This window comes from Mytilus edulis, chromosome 10 (assembly GCF_963676685.1).
Source record: "Mytilus edulis chromosome 10, xbMytEdul2.2, whole genome shotgun sequence".
Lineage (NCBI taxonomy): Eukaryota > Metazoa > Mollusca > Bivalvia > Mytilida > Mytilidae > Mytilus > Mytilus edulis.
In genome coordinates, this window is record NC_092353.1 from 9,000,125 (window position 1) to 9,019,311 (window position 19,187).

Sequence of the window (19,187 nt, forward strand, 5' to 3'; positions counted from 1 at the left end):
ATCACACTTCACAAAAAGCAAGAGAAGAGAAAATAGTTGGATCCAACAGCCTCATACGTAGAACCTGGTGGTGTAAATGAAAAAAAGACGAAAGAGGTGCAAGAAAGATAATATAAAGACAAAATGAGTACTTTTGCCCCTAATGTTCTATTTTAGCCATTTAGCAGACTATTATTATAACATTATCTGGTATAATGCCTTTGCAATGTACAAGAATGACTTAATTAGTCAAAGAAATATCGTTTATCATCACTCATCAACACAAAAAAACGAAAAAAAAACTTCTCTGGATCATGCTTCGTTGTGGTCAGAGTTCGTGATTGTTCAGTCGATTCAGATCTGTATTGACCGACCATTACCATTGGGTTTGTACGATATTATCTACAAAAAAACCCAAAAAAAACCCCACCTTTTCAAACATTCAGTTCATAATATGATCGTTTACATGTATTTTGGTATAATTGGAAATATATCAACTATTATGATATCTATATTTTGAACATATAGCTTGATAGGATTGTTGAACAGGATTTCTACACGTTGCATGAAATGATGTGAATTATTAAAAATTTGTTTACAATAGAAATTGTGGGATGTAGCATTGAGGGATCAGGTAAGCCATGTAAGGTTACCAGAAAAAAATGTTTTAAATTCTCGTAACAAACTCAAGCTACGACTATACTTAAGCTAGGTTAGGAGAATTTAGACGATGTATAATTGTATTTATTAATATCGCATATAATGTCATGCATAGGTTATTTTAGCTTTCAAATTATGGTAAAAAATATAATGTTTAAGTATCTCATGTAACACAGTTGAAAAATTAACGTTCAATTGTTTGTTTCGAAACATTTTAGGAAAAAATCTACTTAATTTCTCTTAACTAGTTCATTCGGACGATTTTCAGTACCTTTAATATTTTATTTTTAGTAGTATAGTTATGACGTAGATGTAAAAGTATATAAATACAGGTAACATTTTATGTTCGGCATATACACTCATAATACAGTTTAGTCGAACGGACAGACTTGATACAAAAAGGTAATATCTTTACAATATATCTATAGCATGGTTAGTTTTTATTAGGAGGGGAAGGAAACATTTACACTGAAACTATAATTTCAGTTAATTAATTCATATTTTATTTATAGCAATATACAGCAAGAGTGTAATTTTGGTATCCCGATTTTAGAAAAGTTTGATATTGCGTTAAGGTGGTTGGTGTAAATTTGAAAACCTGATATTGTAGATGAAAAGGTAAACTAACCTTTCCAAAGGAATGTTCAATATACATGTATTGATACAAAATTTCAGATTCTTAAAATGCTGAAAAATCAAGGCAACAGTGGTATACCGCTGTTCGAAAATCATACATCGATTGATTGAAAACAGTGACAATGTTCGTGCAAACCCGCCTCATTTTCCCCGTATCCGCAGTATTTCAAAAGGTCGTCCACAAATATTAAAAAAAAAACATCAAGAGATAACCAAAAGCTAACTCATAAATGATCATAAACAAATTAAAAAAAAACCAACACCAATACGATATACTGGTAACAAAATGCAAACACCGCTTTTTATTCTTGTTTCACGGAATTTCAAAGAATTCTGGTATCGACAGATAGTTAAAAAACACATTTCAATATAAACTATAATAATGTGTACTGTATCAGGTATAATTGCTTGCATATGCTGAACTATGATCAAGTTATGTTGTCTTACGCTCTATATATATACTCACTGTGCTCTTTTGAATTTCAGCTACAAGATGGCTAACCCTGGAGGACCAATAGAAATATGTTTCTCCTTTGATGCAACCTGTTCTATGTATGAATATATTGACGAAGTAAAAGGAAAAGTTCAAGACTTAATACAACGTTTGCAAGCAGACATTCCTGGAATCAGAATAGCAGTGTTTGCGCATGGCGATTATGGCTCTCCCACCTATGTCACTAAACACATTGATTTCACTACAGACGTGGCAGAGCTGTGTAACTGGGTAAAGAATGTAAAAGAGAGCAGAGGAGGCGACTGGGATGAATGCTATGAACTCGTATTACAAGAAGTTCAGTCGTTGTCATGGACACCAGGATCAAAACGAGCATTGGTTATGATAGGGGATGCAGACCCCCATGAACCGGGATTTAGGTGTGGCGGGAAAACTTATAACATAGACTGGCGAGCCGAAACATATAAACTTTTAATGATGGTAAGTCAATAATGATCTTAAGGTCATTTACCCACTTAGCTAATTCATATCGTTTTTGGAAGCATTTCCTGACGTCTTGATATCTTTTCATGTTGTTAGCTTTGATATAAAAATGAATTGTGAGAACTAGTAAAAGTTTGCAAAATAAGACAAACAAAAACTTACTGTCTTCCTGCACATAGCATGAATTTATTAACATTATACCTTTTTCTAGAATGTTACTATCTATGGAGTTAAATGTGGAGATGATGATTCATCAACAGAATTTTTCAACAAGATCGCCAAAGCAACTGATGGAAAGTTCCTTACATTAAAAGACTTTACTAACATATTTGACCTAATGATGGCTATATGTTACAGAGAACATGATGAAACTCTTCTGCAGGTAATATTAATGTTATTTTTATAGTGTAGATTATTTTAAATGAATATCGAAATAAATATTTTCTGCTATAATAAAAAAAAAGGGGAAATAATATTTCATAAAAATATACGCATAGTAATTTTTCATTTCTAGACAGAACCCCTAACGTCAGTATTAGCCATAATACAGCATGTTTTATCTTTATCTTATATCCAGAATTATGAAACAGAAGTAAGAGCCAGAGGAACAACAGTTCACAAAGATTTAGAAGCTTTGTTTGGCAATCTACGACATACCGAAACAGATGACATGGAGACCGCCCCATCAACACCAGCTCGTTTGGTAAAAATACCATCACTGACAAAACCATCATCACCACTGAAAACAAGTACCAAGCCAACAGTTGACCCAAGTAGAAATTTAAGAACAACACAATTTAAATCTAAACACGAACGAATGATGAATAAAAGAAACGAGGAACGACTCGAAAAGTACAAGGTACATATACATACATTTTGAACATTTAAAAATTGCTTAGTAAAACAGTACAAGACTTTTACAATTAAACATGTATTAGACAGCAATGCAACATAAAACACAAACCAAATAAATTCAAGGAGTAAGAGTTCAACATGTTTGTCTTTGTTTCAATTATTTGATTCTTATCTTCTTTTGCCTTGTTTTTTATGTTCCCTCCTTAATTTATTTTTTTTAAATTTTGGTGTATATTTAAAGAATACAATCCCATGGACGTTCAAACAAATTGAACATTCACACAATATTTTCTTTTTCTTTCAGTTAAAAAATCTGCCGAAACTGAAAAGAGAAAACGTAACACAGACAAATTTCATGCTCAATGATGCCCCATGGTCAAGATGGCAATTAGCAATCACACCCGAATCACCAGAAGGAGTAGAATCTCATTTATGGCAAAAACGTAGAGGCGACTTGACAGGATATCGTAAAACAGAAATATGTAATGGACAATACCAGAAACCAGCACTGTATGAATTCGCAATTCAAACGCATGAACATTGTAAACGATATGTTGTATATTGTAAGTGTAACAAAGGGTTCACTTTGGATAAAGGATCATGGGAATCTAGACTGTTAAATAACACAGACGTTAGAAATGAGGTAGAAGATGTTTTAAAGAAAGGTTGTCGTATATATGTTAGACACTTTTCTTTGAGAAAAACATCTACGACAACAAACAAGATGGCCGACCTTGGGCACTATGACTACGCATGGAGATGTCAAAGAAGTGAGAGAATATCCCCACGTCAACTACAAGTACTGAATTAAAGTTCTAGATTTATATTCAGACAAGAAGGAACATATTCCTACGTTTTTAATATTTATGTTAGCCATTTTATTGCATTAGTTGTTATAACGATATAGTTTTTATTTGTTATTTATCAATAAATGTAAAACATACAATCAATATACTAGTTTTTACAATGACAAACTGTATGCATATCTGTCAGTTTGTTCACGTCCAATTGAAGTTATTTAATTCAAATATGAATTAAAGTTCTAGATTTATATTCAGACAAGAAGGAACATATTATGTCCCACAAAATTTAATGAATTTCATCAAATATTTAATCGGATAATATCAACTCTTCTTTACCATTTCTTATGAAGTTTATATTTTGTAGGCTAGGGTTTGGTTAAATATTACTGCTTAAGACTTTCTATAACATTTAACAAGTGTTCAATGACAATACCTATGCAACGATTCGTCATAGATCTATCGTGTGTATTCACTGTACTGTCACTGTTTAAAAGCGGTTCAATTCAATTAAATGCCTTTATGCATTCAATATTATAAGATATATTGATTTTCTTTCATAATTTTTCATAAGTTATTTTTTCTATTTTTATTATCTGCTATTGTAAGGGTATTTCTTAACGACTCAGAAGTACCGCACTGAAGTATGAAACACTATAGAATTTTATCGAACTAGGAAGTACATTGATCATGTCATTATAACTAGTTCAATATATTAAAAAACGACAAATGATAACTCTGATATTATTTATTTCGTTCAGTCTTTCTTCATGGACAAGTTATGCATTATAATTGGAAATTTATTTATCGACAACCCTATAAACTTAAAATTCCTTTTTGAAACATATTTAATAATGTTTTTTTTTATAAATTTGTCACATTAAACCAAATACCAAGTGAAATCTGAGTAAAACACGATTAAAATAATTAAGTTGATTTGTGGTATATGATATAGTGTAACGCCACTTAGGGTATATAGCAAATTCCTTTTATTCAACTGCACCCTGACAATATGCAGATTCCAAGACTAATTTAAACGTTTAATAGGATATTAGTATATAAAATATTAATGTTTCTATTTTCAATATTGACCGGCAGTGGCGATATATTACATGTTCCTCAAATGAATATTTCTGGCAAATAATAATAAAAAAATAGTATGAGCGTTTTTCCATAGATAGTATTTGATTTTGAAACTTTATAATTTGTCATTCCTTATTGGATTTATAGTGATATTCTACATGATATACATTAGGTCTAGAATGTTTAAATTAAATCCAAAATTTACACCGTTGTTAGTATTAGAGAATCTAGACTCGCTTTGGAATAATCAAATTTTATATATAGTTTTGACATGAATATCAATAATGTGGTCAGTGTTATAAATTTCCTGTTTACATAACTTTGAATTTTTCAAAAAAACTAAGGATTTTCTTATTCAAGGCATATACTACCTTAGCCGTATTTGGCACAATATTTTTGGAATTTTGGATCCTCAATGCTTTTCAACTTTGTACTTATTTGGCTTTATAAATATTTTCTTACTATAGTTATAATCTCCATTTTGGGGGTATTGTGAGGTTTTGACGTAGCTGTTTTTTTGGTGATTTTTGTGATTTGTTTTATATGATAGATGGTGTGATAATCATATGCAACCAATAGCTTCGAGCCGTGGTGCGAAATCTCAATTTTAGATCAACTTTACACGAAGGAGTTGTTAGTTATCCTTAGTTTTTGAAAGAATGCATTGGTTTATAAGCGGACAGTTTTAAGAAAGTATGTGAATAGTGAAATGCTAACTACTGAGTTGTTGATACCCTTGAGGATGGCAGGGCATCCACCCTTATTATTATATTTAAATGACAATTGAATTTACTTCCACCAGAAACGCTCAAGGTGGTATGGGTGTCTGCCGCTATCTTGGATTGTAAAAAACAGAGAACTTTTAAGTCCACAATTTCTATCAAGTTATCAAATTTAATACAGGAATACAGATATTTAATGTGCATTTTCATTTTAAAGAACCAATTTCTAAGAATGTAACTTATAAATATTAAAAGTTTTACAAGTGTTGATTATTTTTGGTTGTTTTTTAATATTTTTGAATGGCATTTTAAGGAAGGGTAACTCTAAAAAGTGCATTTTCTGAAGGGTTCTACATGAAATTTTCCTATTTTGTACTTTAGCCGGAAAAAACGTACGGTGACCCTATCTTTTCTTTTGATATTCCCAAAGCATTGTCTGAAAGCTACCTTTTCCTAATATATTTTACAATTCTATCATTTTGTTTAGTGTCTAATCACCAAATGGTGTTTTTTTCCTGTAAAATCTATACAAAATATGTCATTTTGTCACAACCTGTAGCTTGAGAAAATGCGCGGTGACCTATCATTTTAATTATATTTGTGAACATATATCAATAGAAAAGTATGTATCATTTTTATTTTAGACTCCAATGCCACCTTAAAGCCAAATATTATAAATCCTAGGGTATAAATACCGTCTTTGTTTTAAACTTAATTTAAAATATTCATAGAAAATCTAATGATAGAGACCACGTTCAGTCAAACACTAATGGGAGAGACACACTTAAGGATAAAGCTTATCAGACAGATCACATTCAGGGGAAAGCTATTTCACAATTTATATTCAGGATAAAGCCAATCAGAGGGTTTTCATTCAGGATGAACCCAATGAGAAGTATCCCCTTAACGAGCAACTAATGAGGGATCCCCTTCACGAGAAACTAATGAGGGATCCCCTTCATGAGAAACTAATGAAGGAAGTACATTAAGAAATAATATAATGAGAGGAATCGCATTCTTTTAGGATAACACTTATGAGAGGCATTCATTAGAGAAATCCCATTTAGGATAAGCTTTTGAGAGAGATAACGTTCATGATATCTTTAACTTGAAAAGTACTTCTATTAAAAGAATGTTTGTCTGAGTAAAAATGTCTTGTGAGAGGACAGTTATCATCGATCAAAGTACACCACTAATAACATATTTACCCAGAGAATCATTCTGTTGATAAATTTATTTGAAGATTCTAGTGAAGAACACTAACATCGCACTTCACAAAAAGCAAGAGAAGAGAAAATAGTTGGATCCAACAGCCTCATACGTAGAACCTGATGGTGTAAATGAAAAAAAGACGAAAGAGGTGCAAGAAAGATAATATAAAGACAAAATGAGTACTTTTGCCCCTAATGTTCCATTTTAGCCATTTATCAGACTATAAATATAACATTATCTGGTATAATGCCTTTGCAATGTACAAGAATGACATAATTAGTCAAAGAAATATCGTTTATCATCACTCATCGACACAAAAAAACGAAAAAAACAACTTAGAGGAAATGCCAGAACATGCAGATTCTGTGTGAAGTGACTGCCTGCCGTAAAATGTTCATAAATTTTCTCATCTGAATCTGGGGTTTCTGTGGTCTTGAAAGTTATTCATGGTACAAACTGAATATCGATCGATTGATGAAAAGTAATATTGAAAGTACATGTCATTGACTGCTTATACATATATAATTATTTAAACATTCTAATGTATTAGAACTTCCAGCTTCTATGGACTCTATGGTTTTTGTATTGCGTGATATGCACTACTACTTTTCAATGATTTATCTGGGGCTAACGTTTCTTATTCTCTTATCAAATATCTTTTTTTCGGGTAATTCTCTCATCTCTGGATCATGCTTCGTTGTGGTGAGAGTTGGTGATTGTTCTTGTGAGAGGACAGTTATCATCGATCAAAGTACACCACTAATAACATATTTACACAGAGAATCATTCTGTTGATAAATTTATTTGAAGATTCTAGTGAAGAACACTAACATCGCACTTCACAAAAAGCAAGAGAAGAGAAAATAGTTGGATCCAACAGCCTCATACGTAGAACCTGGTGGTGTAAATGAAAAAAAGACGAAAGAGGTGCAAGAAAGATAATATAAAGACAAAATGAGTACTTTTGCCCCTAATGTTCCATTTTAGCCATTTAGCAGACTATAAATATAACATTATCTGGTATAATGCCTTTGCAATGTACAAGAATGACATAATTAGTCAAAGAAATATCGTTTATCATCACTCATCGACACAAAAAAACTAAAAAAAAAAAACTTAGAGGAAATGCCAGAACATGCAGATTCTGTGTGAAGTGACTGCCTGCCGTAAAATGTTCATAAATTTTCTCATCTGAATCTGGGGTTTCTGTGGTCTTGAAAGTTATTCATGGTACAAACTGAATATCGATCGATTGATGAAAAGTAATATTGAAAGTACATGTCATTGACTGCTTATACATATATAATTATTTAAACATTCTAATGTATTAGAACTTCCAGCTTCTATGGACTCTATGGTTTTTGTATTGCGTGATATGCACTACTACTTTTCAATGATTTATCTGGGGCTAACGTTTCTTATTCTCTTATCAAATATCTTTTTTTCGGGTAATTCTCTCTTCTCTGGATCATGCTTCGTTGTGGTGAGAGTTGGTGATTGTTCAGTCGATTCAGATCTGTATTGACCGACCATTACCATTATCTACTAAAAAACAAAAAAAAAAAAACCACCTTTTCAAACATTTAGTTCATAATACGATCGTTTACATGTTTACATGTATTTACATGTATTTAGGTATAATTGAAAATATATCAACTATTATGATATCTATATTTTGAACAGTTAGCTTGTTGAACAGGATTTCTAAACGTTGCATGAAATGATGTGAATAATTAAAAAATTGTTTACAATAGAAATTGTGGGATGTAGCATTGGGGGATAAGGTAAGCCATGTAGGGTTACCAGAAAAAAATAATTTAAATTCTCCTAACAAACTCAAGCTACGACTATACTTAAGCTAGGTTAGGAGAATTTAGACAATGTTTAATTGTATTTATTAATATCGCATATAATGTCATTCATAGGTTATTTTAGCATTCAAATTATGGTGAAAAATATAATGTTTAAGTATCTCATGTTAACACAGTTGAAAAATTAACGTTCAATTGCTTGTTTCGAAACATTTTAGGAAAAAATCTACCTAATTTCTCTTAACTAGTTCATTCGGACGATTTTCAGTACCTTTAATATTTTATTTTTAGTAGTATAGTTATGACGTAGATGTAAAAGTATATAAATACAGGTAACATTTTATGTTCGGCATATACACTCATAATACAGTTTAATCGAACGGACAGACTTGATACAAAAAGGTAATATCTTTACAATATATCTATAGCATGGTTAGTTTCTGTTAGGGGAGTAAGGAAACATTTACACTGAAACTATAATTTCATTTAATTAATTCATATTTTATTTATAGCAATATACAGCAAGAGTGTAATTTTGGTATCCCGATTTTAGAAAAAAAAAGTTTGATATTGCGTTAAGGTGGTTGGTGTAAATTTGAAAACCTGATATTTTAGATGAAAAGGTAAACGAATCTTTCCAAAGGAATGTTCAATATACATGTATTGATACAAAATTTCAGATTCTCAAAATGCTGAAAAATAAAGGCAACAGTAGTATACCGCTGTTCGAAAATCATACATCGACTGATTGAAAACAGTGACAATGTTCGTGCAAACCCGCCTCATTTACCCCGTATCCGCAGTATTTCAAAAGGTCGTCCACAAATATTTAAAAAAAAACATCAAGAGATAACCAAAAGCTAACTCATAAATGATCATAAACAAATTAAAAAAAAAACCAACACCAATACGATATACTAGTAACAAAATGCAAACACCGCTTTTTATTCTTGATTCACGGAATTTCAAAGAATACCGGTATCGACAGATAGTTAAAAAACACATTTCAATGTAAACTGTAATAATGTGTACTGTATCAGGTATAATTGCTTGCATATGCTGAACTATGATCAAGTTATAATGTCTTACACTCTATATATATACTCACTGTGCTCTTTTGAATTTCAGCTACAAGATGGCTAACCCTGGAGGACCAATAGAAATATGTTTCTCCTTTGATGCAACCTGTTCTATGTATGAATATATTGACGAAGTAAAAGGAAAAGTTCAAGACTTAATACAACGTTTGCAAGCAGACATTCCTGGAATCAGAATAGCAGTGTTTGCGCATGGCGATTATGGTTCTCCCACCTATGTCACTAAACACATTGATTTCACTACAGACGTGGCAGAGCTGTGTAACTGGGTAAAGAATGTAAAAGAGAGCAGAGGAGGCGACTGGGATGAATGCTATGAACTCGTATTACAAGAAGTTCAGTCGTTGTCATGGACACCAGGATCAAAACGAGCATTGGTTATGATAGGGGATGCAGACCCCCATGAACCGGGATTTAGGTGTGGCGGGAAAACTTATAACATAGACTGGCGAGCCGAAACATATAAACTTTTAATGATGGTAAGTCAATAATGATCTTAGGGTCATTTACCCACTTAGCTAATTCATATTGTTTTTGGAAGAATTTCCTGACGTCTTGATATCTTTTCATGTTGTTAGCTTTGATATAAAAATGAATTGTGAGAACTAGTAAAAGTTTGCAAAATAAGATAAACAAAAACAAACTGTCTTCCTGCACATAGCATGAATTTATTAACATTATTCCTTTTTCCAGAATGTTACTATCTATGGAGTTAAATGTGGAGATGATGATTCATCAACAGAATTTTTCAACAAGATCGCCAAAGCAACTGATGGAAAGTTCCTTACATTAAAAGACTTTACTAACATATTTGACCTAATGATGGCTATATGTTACAGAGAACATGATGAAACTCTTCTGCAGGTAATATTAATGTTATTTTTATAGTGTAGATTATTTTAAATGAATATCGAAATAAATATTTTCTGCTATAATAAAAAAAAGGGGAAATAATATTTCATAAAAATATACGCATAGTAATTTTTCATTTCTAGACAGAACCCATAACGTCAGTATTAGCCATAATACAGCATGTTTTATCTTTATCTTATATCCAGAATTATGAAACAGAAGTAAGAGCCAGAGGAACAACAGTTCACAAAGATTTAGAAGCTTTGTTTGGCAATCTACGACATAACGAAACAGATGACATGGAGACCGCCCCATCAACACCAGCTCGTTTGGTAAAAATACCATCACTGACAAAACCATCATCACCACTGAAAACAAGTACCAAGCCAACAGTTAACCCAAGTAGAAATTCAAGAACAACACGGTTTAAATCTAAACACGAACGAATGATGAATAAAAGAAACGAGGAACGACTCGAAAAGTATAAGGTACATCTACATACATTTTGAACATTTACAAATTGCTTAGTAAAACAGTACAAGAATTTTACAATTAAACATGTATTAGACAGCAATGCAACATAAAACACAAACCAAATAAATTCAAGGAAAGGAGTAAGAGTTCAACATGTTTGTCTTTGCTTCAATTATTTGATTCTAATCTTCTATTTCCTCGTTTTTTATGTTCCCTCCTTAATTTATTTTTTTAAAATTTTGGTGTATATTTAAAGAATACAATCCCATGGACGTTCAAACAAATTGAACATTCACACAATATTTTCTTTTTCTTTCAGTTAAAAAATCTGCCGAAACTGAAAAGAGAAAACGTAACACAGACAAATTTCATGCTCAATGATGCCCCATGGTCAAGATGGCAATTAGCAATAACACCCGAATCACCAGAAGGAGAAGAATCTCATTTATGGCAAAAACGTAGAGGCGACTTGACAGGGTATCGTAAAACAGAAATATGTAATGGACAATACCAGAAACCAGCACTGTATGAATTCGCAATTCAAACGCATGAACACTGTAAACGATATGTTGTATATTGTAAGTGTAACAAAGGGTTCACTTTGGATAAAGGATCATGGGAATCTAGACTGTTAAATAACACAGACGTTAGAAATGAGGTAGAAGATGTTTTAAAGAAAGGTTGTCGTATATTTGTTAGACACTTTCCTTTGAGAAAAACATCTGCGACAACAAACAAGATGGCCGACCTTGGGCACTATGACTACGCATGGAAATGCCAAAGAAGTGAGAGAATATCCATACGTCAACTACAAGTACTGAATTAAAGTTCTAGATTTATATTCAGACAAGAAGGAACATATTCCTACGTTTTTAATATTTATGTTAGCCATTTTATTGCATTAGTTGTTATAACGATATAGTTTTTATTTGTTATTTATTAATAAATGTAAAACATACAATCAATATACTAGTTTTTACAATGACAAACTGTATGCATATCTTTCAGTTTGTTCACGTCCAATTGAAGTTATTTAATTCAAATATGAAACATAAGCACATGCAAACTATCAGGCCTTTCCTTAATAATCTGTAAATCTGTTTAGTCTTTCGCTTACCGCATCATTTGTCTAAAAGAAGGGGAAATTGACTAAGGGGTAGTAAACAAAAACCTAAGTAAAAAAAGAACACCAAACATACAAATAAAGAAAACTAAAAATCATCTATCCCACCCAGAAACCGTGCTATGTCCTGTTATATATTGCCTGGTCTCTAGTGAATAGTTGTCGCATTGTCAAGCATACCATATCTTTTTTTATATTTATATTTAGGTACTCCGGAAAGGTCAACAGTTTTACTTCTTTTGTAAATACAACCATAAAGCTGCTGTTTATGTATGTTAAGTCATAAAAGGTGTCTCGCAGCATACACTAACGATTAGTGAATTTGTTAAAAAATAATAAAATACATTAATCATAAGAACATAAGAACATGTACATTCATTTATCCTGATAATTGATCAAATTAATAGTTTAAAATTAGTGTTGTCAAATCGTATACTTTTGACTAACCGGTTACTCGGATAATCGTTCGACCGATTAACCGGTTAACCGGTAGTTTAAGTTTATGTTTTAAGGCCTTATCTATAGTACCCTATACATAGATATAAGAAAATGTGGTATGATTGTCAATGTGAAAACCTTCCACCCAAGTCATACATTTACGGTTTTAAAGTACGATGAATTGGAGACTGTATTAACTATGGCGTTTGTATTAACTTCAGATTGAAATAAAAACCTGCTTGATCTCGTAGAATTTAATATGTCTGAAACCGACGATTCTTTCATTTTTTCTTGTTGTCTCCGAAAATAAGGTGGAGTGTTTCAATTTGAAATGAGTAAGCCAAAGCTTGTTACTCGTACTATCAAGTATACATTAATTACATTCACATTGGTTTGCATTGCACAATTGTTGAGTTAGTATTTAGTTTAAAGTATGACAAAGCCTTGCACGATGGAGATTGCACACTTAGGTTTAGTCTACACAATATAAGAACAAAAATGAAATAATGAAGTGAATCGTATTACTGATTTAAAGTTACTGTAAAAAAAACCTGTATACTAATCATGTTTTCTTAAGATCTTGCCCCGAGCTGAGAGACAAGTTCTAATTAGTTTTTGGATTAACAATAGCAATCAACATACTGGATAATTGATCTGTCAAATTAATTACCACGACGACAATTTTTAAAGAAACCATAACTATTTAAGGATTTCAATACTTTATATCAAATCTATCAAAATTGAAAAAAAAGTCCGGTTAACCGGTTAGCGTTTTTTGGTATTCGGTATTCGGTCGTTCAAACGGTTAACCGTTGACAACACTATTTACAATAGAAAACATGACTTGCCAGGACAAGGAATATACAAGACTTTTCTCTATAATTTATATCGGTACATATTGAGAAATACAAAAAGAAACACTTACAATTGAAAAACCCAACAGGAAACTCGTTAAAAAAATGGGTTTGAATTCAGGAGCTACTCATTTCTTATATTGGCAATTTGATGCATAATTTCAGTCTTTCAGAATTTGAGTAGGCGTTGTTCTATTCAGATATCACACATATGGAAACACACGATATCCCTTTTCTGTATACTACTCTATACATGTGTTTTGTCTTTTATATAATGAGTCATGTCAACTACGTAATGAATTCTGGAACTTTTTAAATTTGGGATAAAACCCCATTGTACTGTGTCATGATTTAAAAGGAAACATCTTTGTTTAGACGGAAGATGAAGATACCTTGGGGATATTCCAGAACCATTACAGGAAAAGAATGAAAAGAAAAAAAAAAAAAAAGTTTCGAGTCATATAAGATTAACACGCATCACACAATAATAAATTGGTGAACACATTTCCTTAACCCACCAGTTCATGTTACTTTCCTTGTTCGAATGAAGAAGTTTTAATTGAAAATACTCGTCAGGACAAAGGCTATACAGAACTGTAACAGACACAAATAACATATTTAATAGTTATCCCACAAGGACGCGGTGTGTCTGTGTAAGATCACCCCGGACGCCAGAGGGTGATCTCACACTGACACATCAAGTCTGAGTGGGATAAATATTTTACATCCCAGCTGTTTTAGATTAGACGAAAAACCATTTACGATTCATAAAATCTAGTTAAGAACGCCACACAACCATTACAATATACTTTATATATCACTATATGATGTATACCCTTTATGACCCCCAAACACAATGAGTAGATATCAAACAATGTCAACCGCCCCACTTGCCAATCGGCCCACAATATATCACCACTTTATAAAAAAAATCGCCCCACTCTTGTTTACCGACTCGCCTAGCTTTTGAAAAAGTGTAAAATCAAAGTGAACAATCAGTCTGAAAACTCACTTATTAACGAAAAAGGTTTAAACCCCACTGAATAAAGGTTTGACAACTCGCCCAACTTATAAAAAGATCTTGCATCCTTTAAGGTTCATGTGGATCCTATGGATAAAATGGCCGCATTGTCATCTCAAAATTTACTCTGAGTACAGACAAACCTGTGCATCTAGAAAAGTAATAAGGCATAGCATGCCCTAGATAAATATAATTCAAATGCATTGTATGATTTAGAAAACTGAACTGGATTTTGCCGTGCACTTTTTTCGTCCCTGTGTAACGTGTTTGGCTTATAAACTATATGTTCGTATCCGTTTTCACAGAATCTGAGATACTCCAATATCAATCTTTTAATTAACTCGAAAACCTAACTACAACTTGGAGGCTTTCCTTAAAAACTACAAGACCAGTATTTAAACTTTGAAACTTAATAAAGAAATAATAATATTCACACAAATAACTGTATATCAAAAAAGTAGCCTGAAAACTATGACCTCAATTTATCCTTGATCCTTTCACTGACTCCGAGGTCCCAACTGATTTGACAAACAATTATATTAAACTTAATTAAGAACAATCTTCAAAAAATCATAGGTTTCCGAAACACCTAGTTCTGAGACACCCAGTCTCTAAAACACCTAGTCCTGAAATGACTAGTCTCTGAAGCACCTAAGTTACCAGATTATTACAAGCTATCTGTTCGAGGGACTGCGACCATTCCCAAGGGAAATTACAGTTTCGGAACAACGCGGTAGCTTCCAATAATTGTAATACCTTTAAAAACCGCTTGCTTCAAAACTACAACGCTTTCAACTCAACTAGGTTTATAAACTTACTTTCCAGCTTCAAATTTCAATTCTTCAATTCCTTCAGAAGCGATTATTATCCGTCGACAGCCAGATTACAAATGACAAAAAAAACCACAATGAATCGGTGTCTTTATATACCAAGAGCGCGGACCTCGAAGAGAGCACCCTAGTAACAATTAACGCGTCTCATAACAACCAAGGATAAAAGAATGATTTCATATGCATTTATCGTTAACGCATTGTCCAAACGGGTAATTTATTATAGATAACAATTAAACGATAAACTATAGATATTGTCTTATGCCTAAACTGCATTTTTGTCACATTACCCACGCCTCCGATTTCATGCGTCCTCGCATGACTAACATACTTTTATTTCCTATTTGTATTTACACAAAGCAACTGCAAAAGAATAAGTTTTAAATGTCCCTAACAAATTTTGCCTCTGCAGCGGCCCCAAGGAGCCTACTCTTAACGAAATCTGCAGGAGGGGTCTTTTACATGCACAGGGCGTGACATGTTCCTGTACATGGGACCTCGGATTTAACGTCCCCATCCGACGGACTCTACATATATATCTATAAATTTTTTTTCTCTTTGCTGAGTGTATTTCAACAGACCTCAACAGTTACAATAACAATAACATTTTATAAAAAAAACCACAACCAAACATTGCTATCTCAATAACCAATTAAAACTCAACAAAATATAGAAAATTCTTCCTGAACTGTGTGTTTTAATTCTTTATTATTTCCAATATATCTATTAACAGTTTCGAGAAATTTCAAAAGATCAAATGATTTTTCATTTTTTGGAGCCACAAATTTCACTGGTCCTGACGGCCTTATTGTGCTCCTCGTTTTAAGACACATTTTATTAACAGTCTCCACATCTGTTTTGGGCTCTCTAACAACTTTTTCTTGTATCAGACTGTTTTCGTCATTATTGGCCAAGTTCTTCAACTCTACAAGATCTGACATCTCTTTTCCACTGTCGTGTGTTTCATCTTGATCTTTTGGTAGCTCAAAGTTTTCATCACCATTACCCTGGTGACACCTTGTCATATGACGTCTATGATATGCTGTCTTTTTATACCGTCTGTTACACTGGTAGCATATCAACTTGCCCTTCTCGTGATCTTTATTTATAATTATAATACCAACTTCTGGCTTTGGTATAACAGGTTTTTTTTATGTTTCTAGACACCATTACTTCACTAGTAGGAGGCAGTTTTATAGTTGTTGCAACATCTACCCTGTAGCAGCCTATCTGACCTTCAAAATGTAAACGGTTCTCTCTTCCGTTTACCCAAATGCTACCTTTAGTAATATTTATTACACAATTATGGCTTCTTTGAAAGTCTATTCCCAATATACCATCTACGTTTAGGTCTGCTACTACAGCAATGTTTGAACAAACATGTCCATTTAAGTCAATGTCAATTATAGTTTTCCCAAACAGAATTAAGGGAGAACCATTTGCAGTCAGTATCTCTCTGGCCATTGGTGACAGAACCTGAGATTTCATACTGTCAAACATCTTTTTTGAAATAAGGGATACTGTCGCCCCTGTGTCTATAAGCATCTTTGCTTTACAACCATTGACCTTAGCCTCTATAAACATACCAGCCTCATTTGCTAATTTGTTAACTCCTATTACACCGTTCTGTTTTTCATGTGAAACTTCGGGTAGGTTTTGGGAGTTTGGATGTCCTCTTTTCACACTACTATCGGGACAATCTTTCTTGAAGTGTCCAAATTTTCCACAATTGAAACATCCTCGATTCTTGTGATTCTGGTATTGCGCCCGAGTCTGCTTTAAAGCTCTAACTTCTTGCTTCAGATCAGTCAAAGCTGTCTGCATGTTTTTAAGTAGCTCTACTGTTTTGTCGCTAGCGTCACTGTTGGTCCCGTCTCTAATTATAGCCCTTGAATAGCCCTTCCCATTATCTTGCTTAATTTCGGCCTTATTAAAAGCTTCAAGTTCAACAGCGTGTCGAATCGCGTCGTTCAAGTCAGTAGGTCTAGCTTGTTTTATCCTTAGCCTCATGTCTACACTCATGAGTCCGTCTATAAACTGCTCTTTAGCAAGTGTTTCCCTAACGTCATTTGGGGCTGTTGGATATGAAAGGTTCGCTAAGCGTCTTATGTCCTGACCTAATTCCGGAAGGCTTTCTGAAGCCTTTTGACGACGCTCCCGTAATTGTGTTCGGTACAATTCCGTTTGATTGGCAGGCGAAAATCTCTCTTCAAGAGACATGACAAGCTCTTTAAAATCTTGTCTTTTATCTGTGGGTAGATTTCCTAGTACCCCCTGGGCCTGTCCTCTCAATGAGACTGCCAAATATAAACCCTTTTCTGACTCTGTCCAGCCATTTATACGCGAACAGGCATCAACATGAGACTTGTAATCTATCAATGATCCTTGGCCGTCAAACGTAGCAGGCTTTATGATATTTTTGCTTTTGTTGTCTCCCCTATATGCACCTAATTTATCTTGTGGTTTTGGCAAATTTTTCTTTAGCCTTTCAGTAACAAAATTTGTCTCGAAAACAGAGTCTGAATAATTTTTCATATCTGGAGCTAACTTTATCGAAGCTGGGATATGTTTATCAGGTATTGCAGGCCGTGGCATAACTTTTGACTTAGCCGCTCCTTTCCCAACATTTGAACTTTGGGGTATATTGCTGCCTGTACCAAAGTCGGGGTCTGGAATAATGGAAGTACGAAATCCAGAGTCAGATTGTCTTGGCCATGTTGCTTGATTGATAGGAGTTGACTGAGAAAACTCTGGGGCATTCTCAAAACTCTTAGATCTTAAGCACTCTATTTCCTTGTTTAATCTATCCAACTCCCTGGTCAAATTTCTTGTTTCGACACTGTGAGGGTCATACAACATTTTATCTTCTTTGTATGTTCGGGACATATTTTGAAGAATAAATCAAACAATTTTCCAAATATATTTTATTAAACAATTTGACAATCAATGTATTTACAAAACAGTGTGTTGCTTCTTGCAATTGAGGACAAATAAGAAATAATGACAATAAAACAATGTGATTATTTACATATAATACTGAAGTTTCTCAGATCCCACCGCTGCCACCAATTTTGTAACGTGTTTGGCTTATAAACTATATGTTCGTATCCGTTTTCACAGAATCTGACATACTCCAATATCAATCTTGTAATTAACTCGAAAACCTAACTACAACTTGGAGGCTTTCCTTAAAAACTACAAGACCAGTATTTAAACTTTGAAACTTAATAAAGAAATAATAATATTCACACAAATAACTGTATATCAAAAAGTAGCCTGAAAACTATGACCTCAATTTATCCTTGATCCTTTCACTGACTCTGAGGTCCCAACTGATTTGACAAACAATTATATTAAACTTAATTAAGAACAATCTTCAAAAAATCATAGGTTTCCGAAACACCTAGTGTCTCTGAAGCACCTAAGTTACCAGATTATTACAAGCTATCTGTTCGAGGGACTGCGACCATTCCCAAGGGAAATTACAGTTTCGGAACAACGCGGTAGCTTGCAATAATTGTAATACCTTTAAAAACCGCTTGCTTCAAAACTACAACGCTTTCAACTCAACTAGGTTTATAAACTTACTTTCCAGCTTCAAATTTCAATTCTTCAATTCTTTCAGAAGCGATTATTATCCGTCGACAGCCAGATTACAAATGACAAAAAAAAAACACAATGAATCGGTGTCTTTATATACCAAGAGCGCGGACCTCGAAGAGAGCACCCTAGTAACAATTAACGCGTCTCATAACAACCAAGGATAAAAGAATGATTTCATATGCATTTATCGTTAACGCATT

The 19,187-nt window shown here is 33.1% G+C and overlaps 2 protein-coding genes across 2 annotated transcripts; both read left to right on the plus strand.

Moving 5' to 3' along the window:
• The first annotated feature begins 975 nt into the window (after window positions 1–975).
• Window positions 976–4,017, plus strand: LOC139493322 (uncharacterized). The gene is made up of 5 exons (XM_071281638.1): window positions 976–1,041; window positions 1,762–2,209; window positions 2,424–2,594; window positions 2,790–3,071; window positions 3,372–4,017. Exons 2-5 carry the CDS (start codon window positions 1,769–1,771, stop codon window positions 3,876–3,878), a joined length of 1,401 nt encoding a protein of 466 aa, XP_071137739.1. The 5' UTR covers window positions 976–1,041; window positions 1,762–1,768; the 3' UTR covers window positions 3,879–4,017.
• Window positions 4,018–8,996: 4,979 nt separating this feature from the next.
• On the plus strand, window positions 8,997–12,082 carry LOC139493323 (uncharacterized). Its single transcript, XM_071281639.1, has 5 exons — window positions 8,997–9,097; window positions 9,824–10,271; window positions 10,486–10,656; window positions 10,851–11,132; window positions 11,438–12,082. Exons 2-5 carry the CDS (start codon window positions 9,831–9,833, stop codon window positions 11,942–11,944), a joined length of 1,401 nt encoding a protein of 466 aa, XP_071137740.1. The 5' UTR covers window positions 8,997–9,097; window positions 9,824–9,830; the 3' UTR covers window positions 11,945–12,082.
• The last annotated feature ends 7,105 nt before the right edge of the window (window positions 12,083–19,187 follow it).

Excerpts from the sequence above, each read along its gene's own strand:
- LOC139493323 (XM_071281639.1), top strand. The coding sequence starts at position 9,831 with ATGGCTAACCCTGGAGGACCAATAGAAATATGTTTCTCCTTTGATGCA. Across the intron at positions 10,272-10,485 it reads CATATAAACTTTTAATGATG|AATGTTACTATCTATGGAGT; the intron begins GTAAGTCAATAA and ends TCCTTTTTCCAG. Across the intron at positions 11,133-11,437 it reads AACGACTCGAAAAGTATAAG|TTAAAAAATCTGCCGAAACT; the intron begins GTACATCTACAT and ends TTTTTCTTTCAG.
- LOC139493322 (XM_071281638.1), top strand. The coding sequence starts at position 1,769 with ATGGCTAACCCTGGAGGACCAATAGAAATATGTTTCTCCTTTGATGCA. Across the intron at positions 2,210-2,423 it reads CATATAAACTTTTAATGATG|AATGTTACTATCTATGGAGT; the intron begins GTAAGTCAATAA and ends ACCTTTTTCTAG. Across the intron at positions 2,595-2,789 it reads ATGATGAAACTCTTCTGCAG|AATTATGAAACAGAAGTAAG; the intron begins GTAATATTAATG and ends TCTTATATCCAG.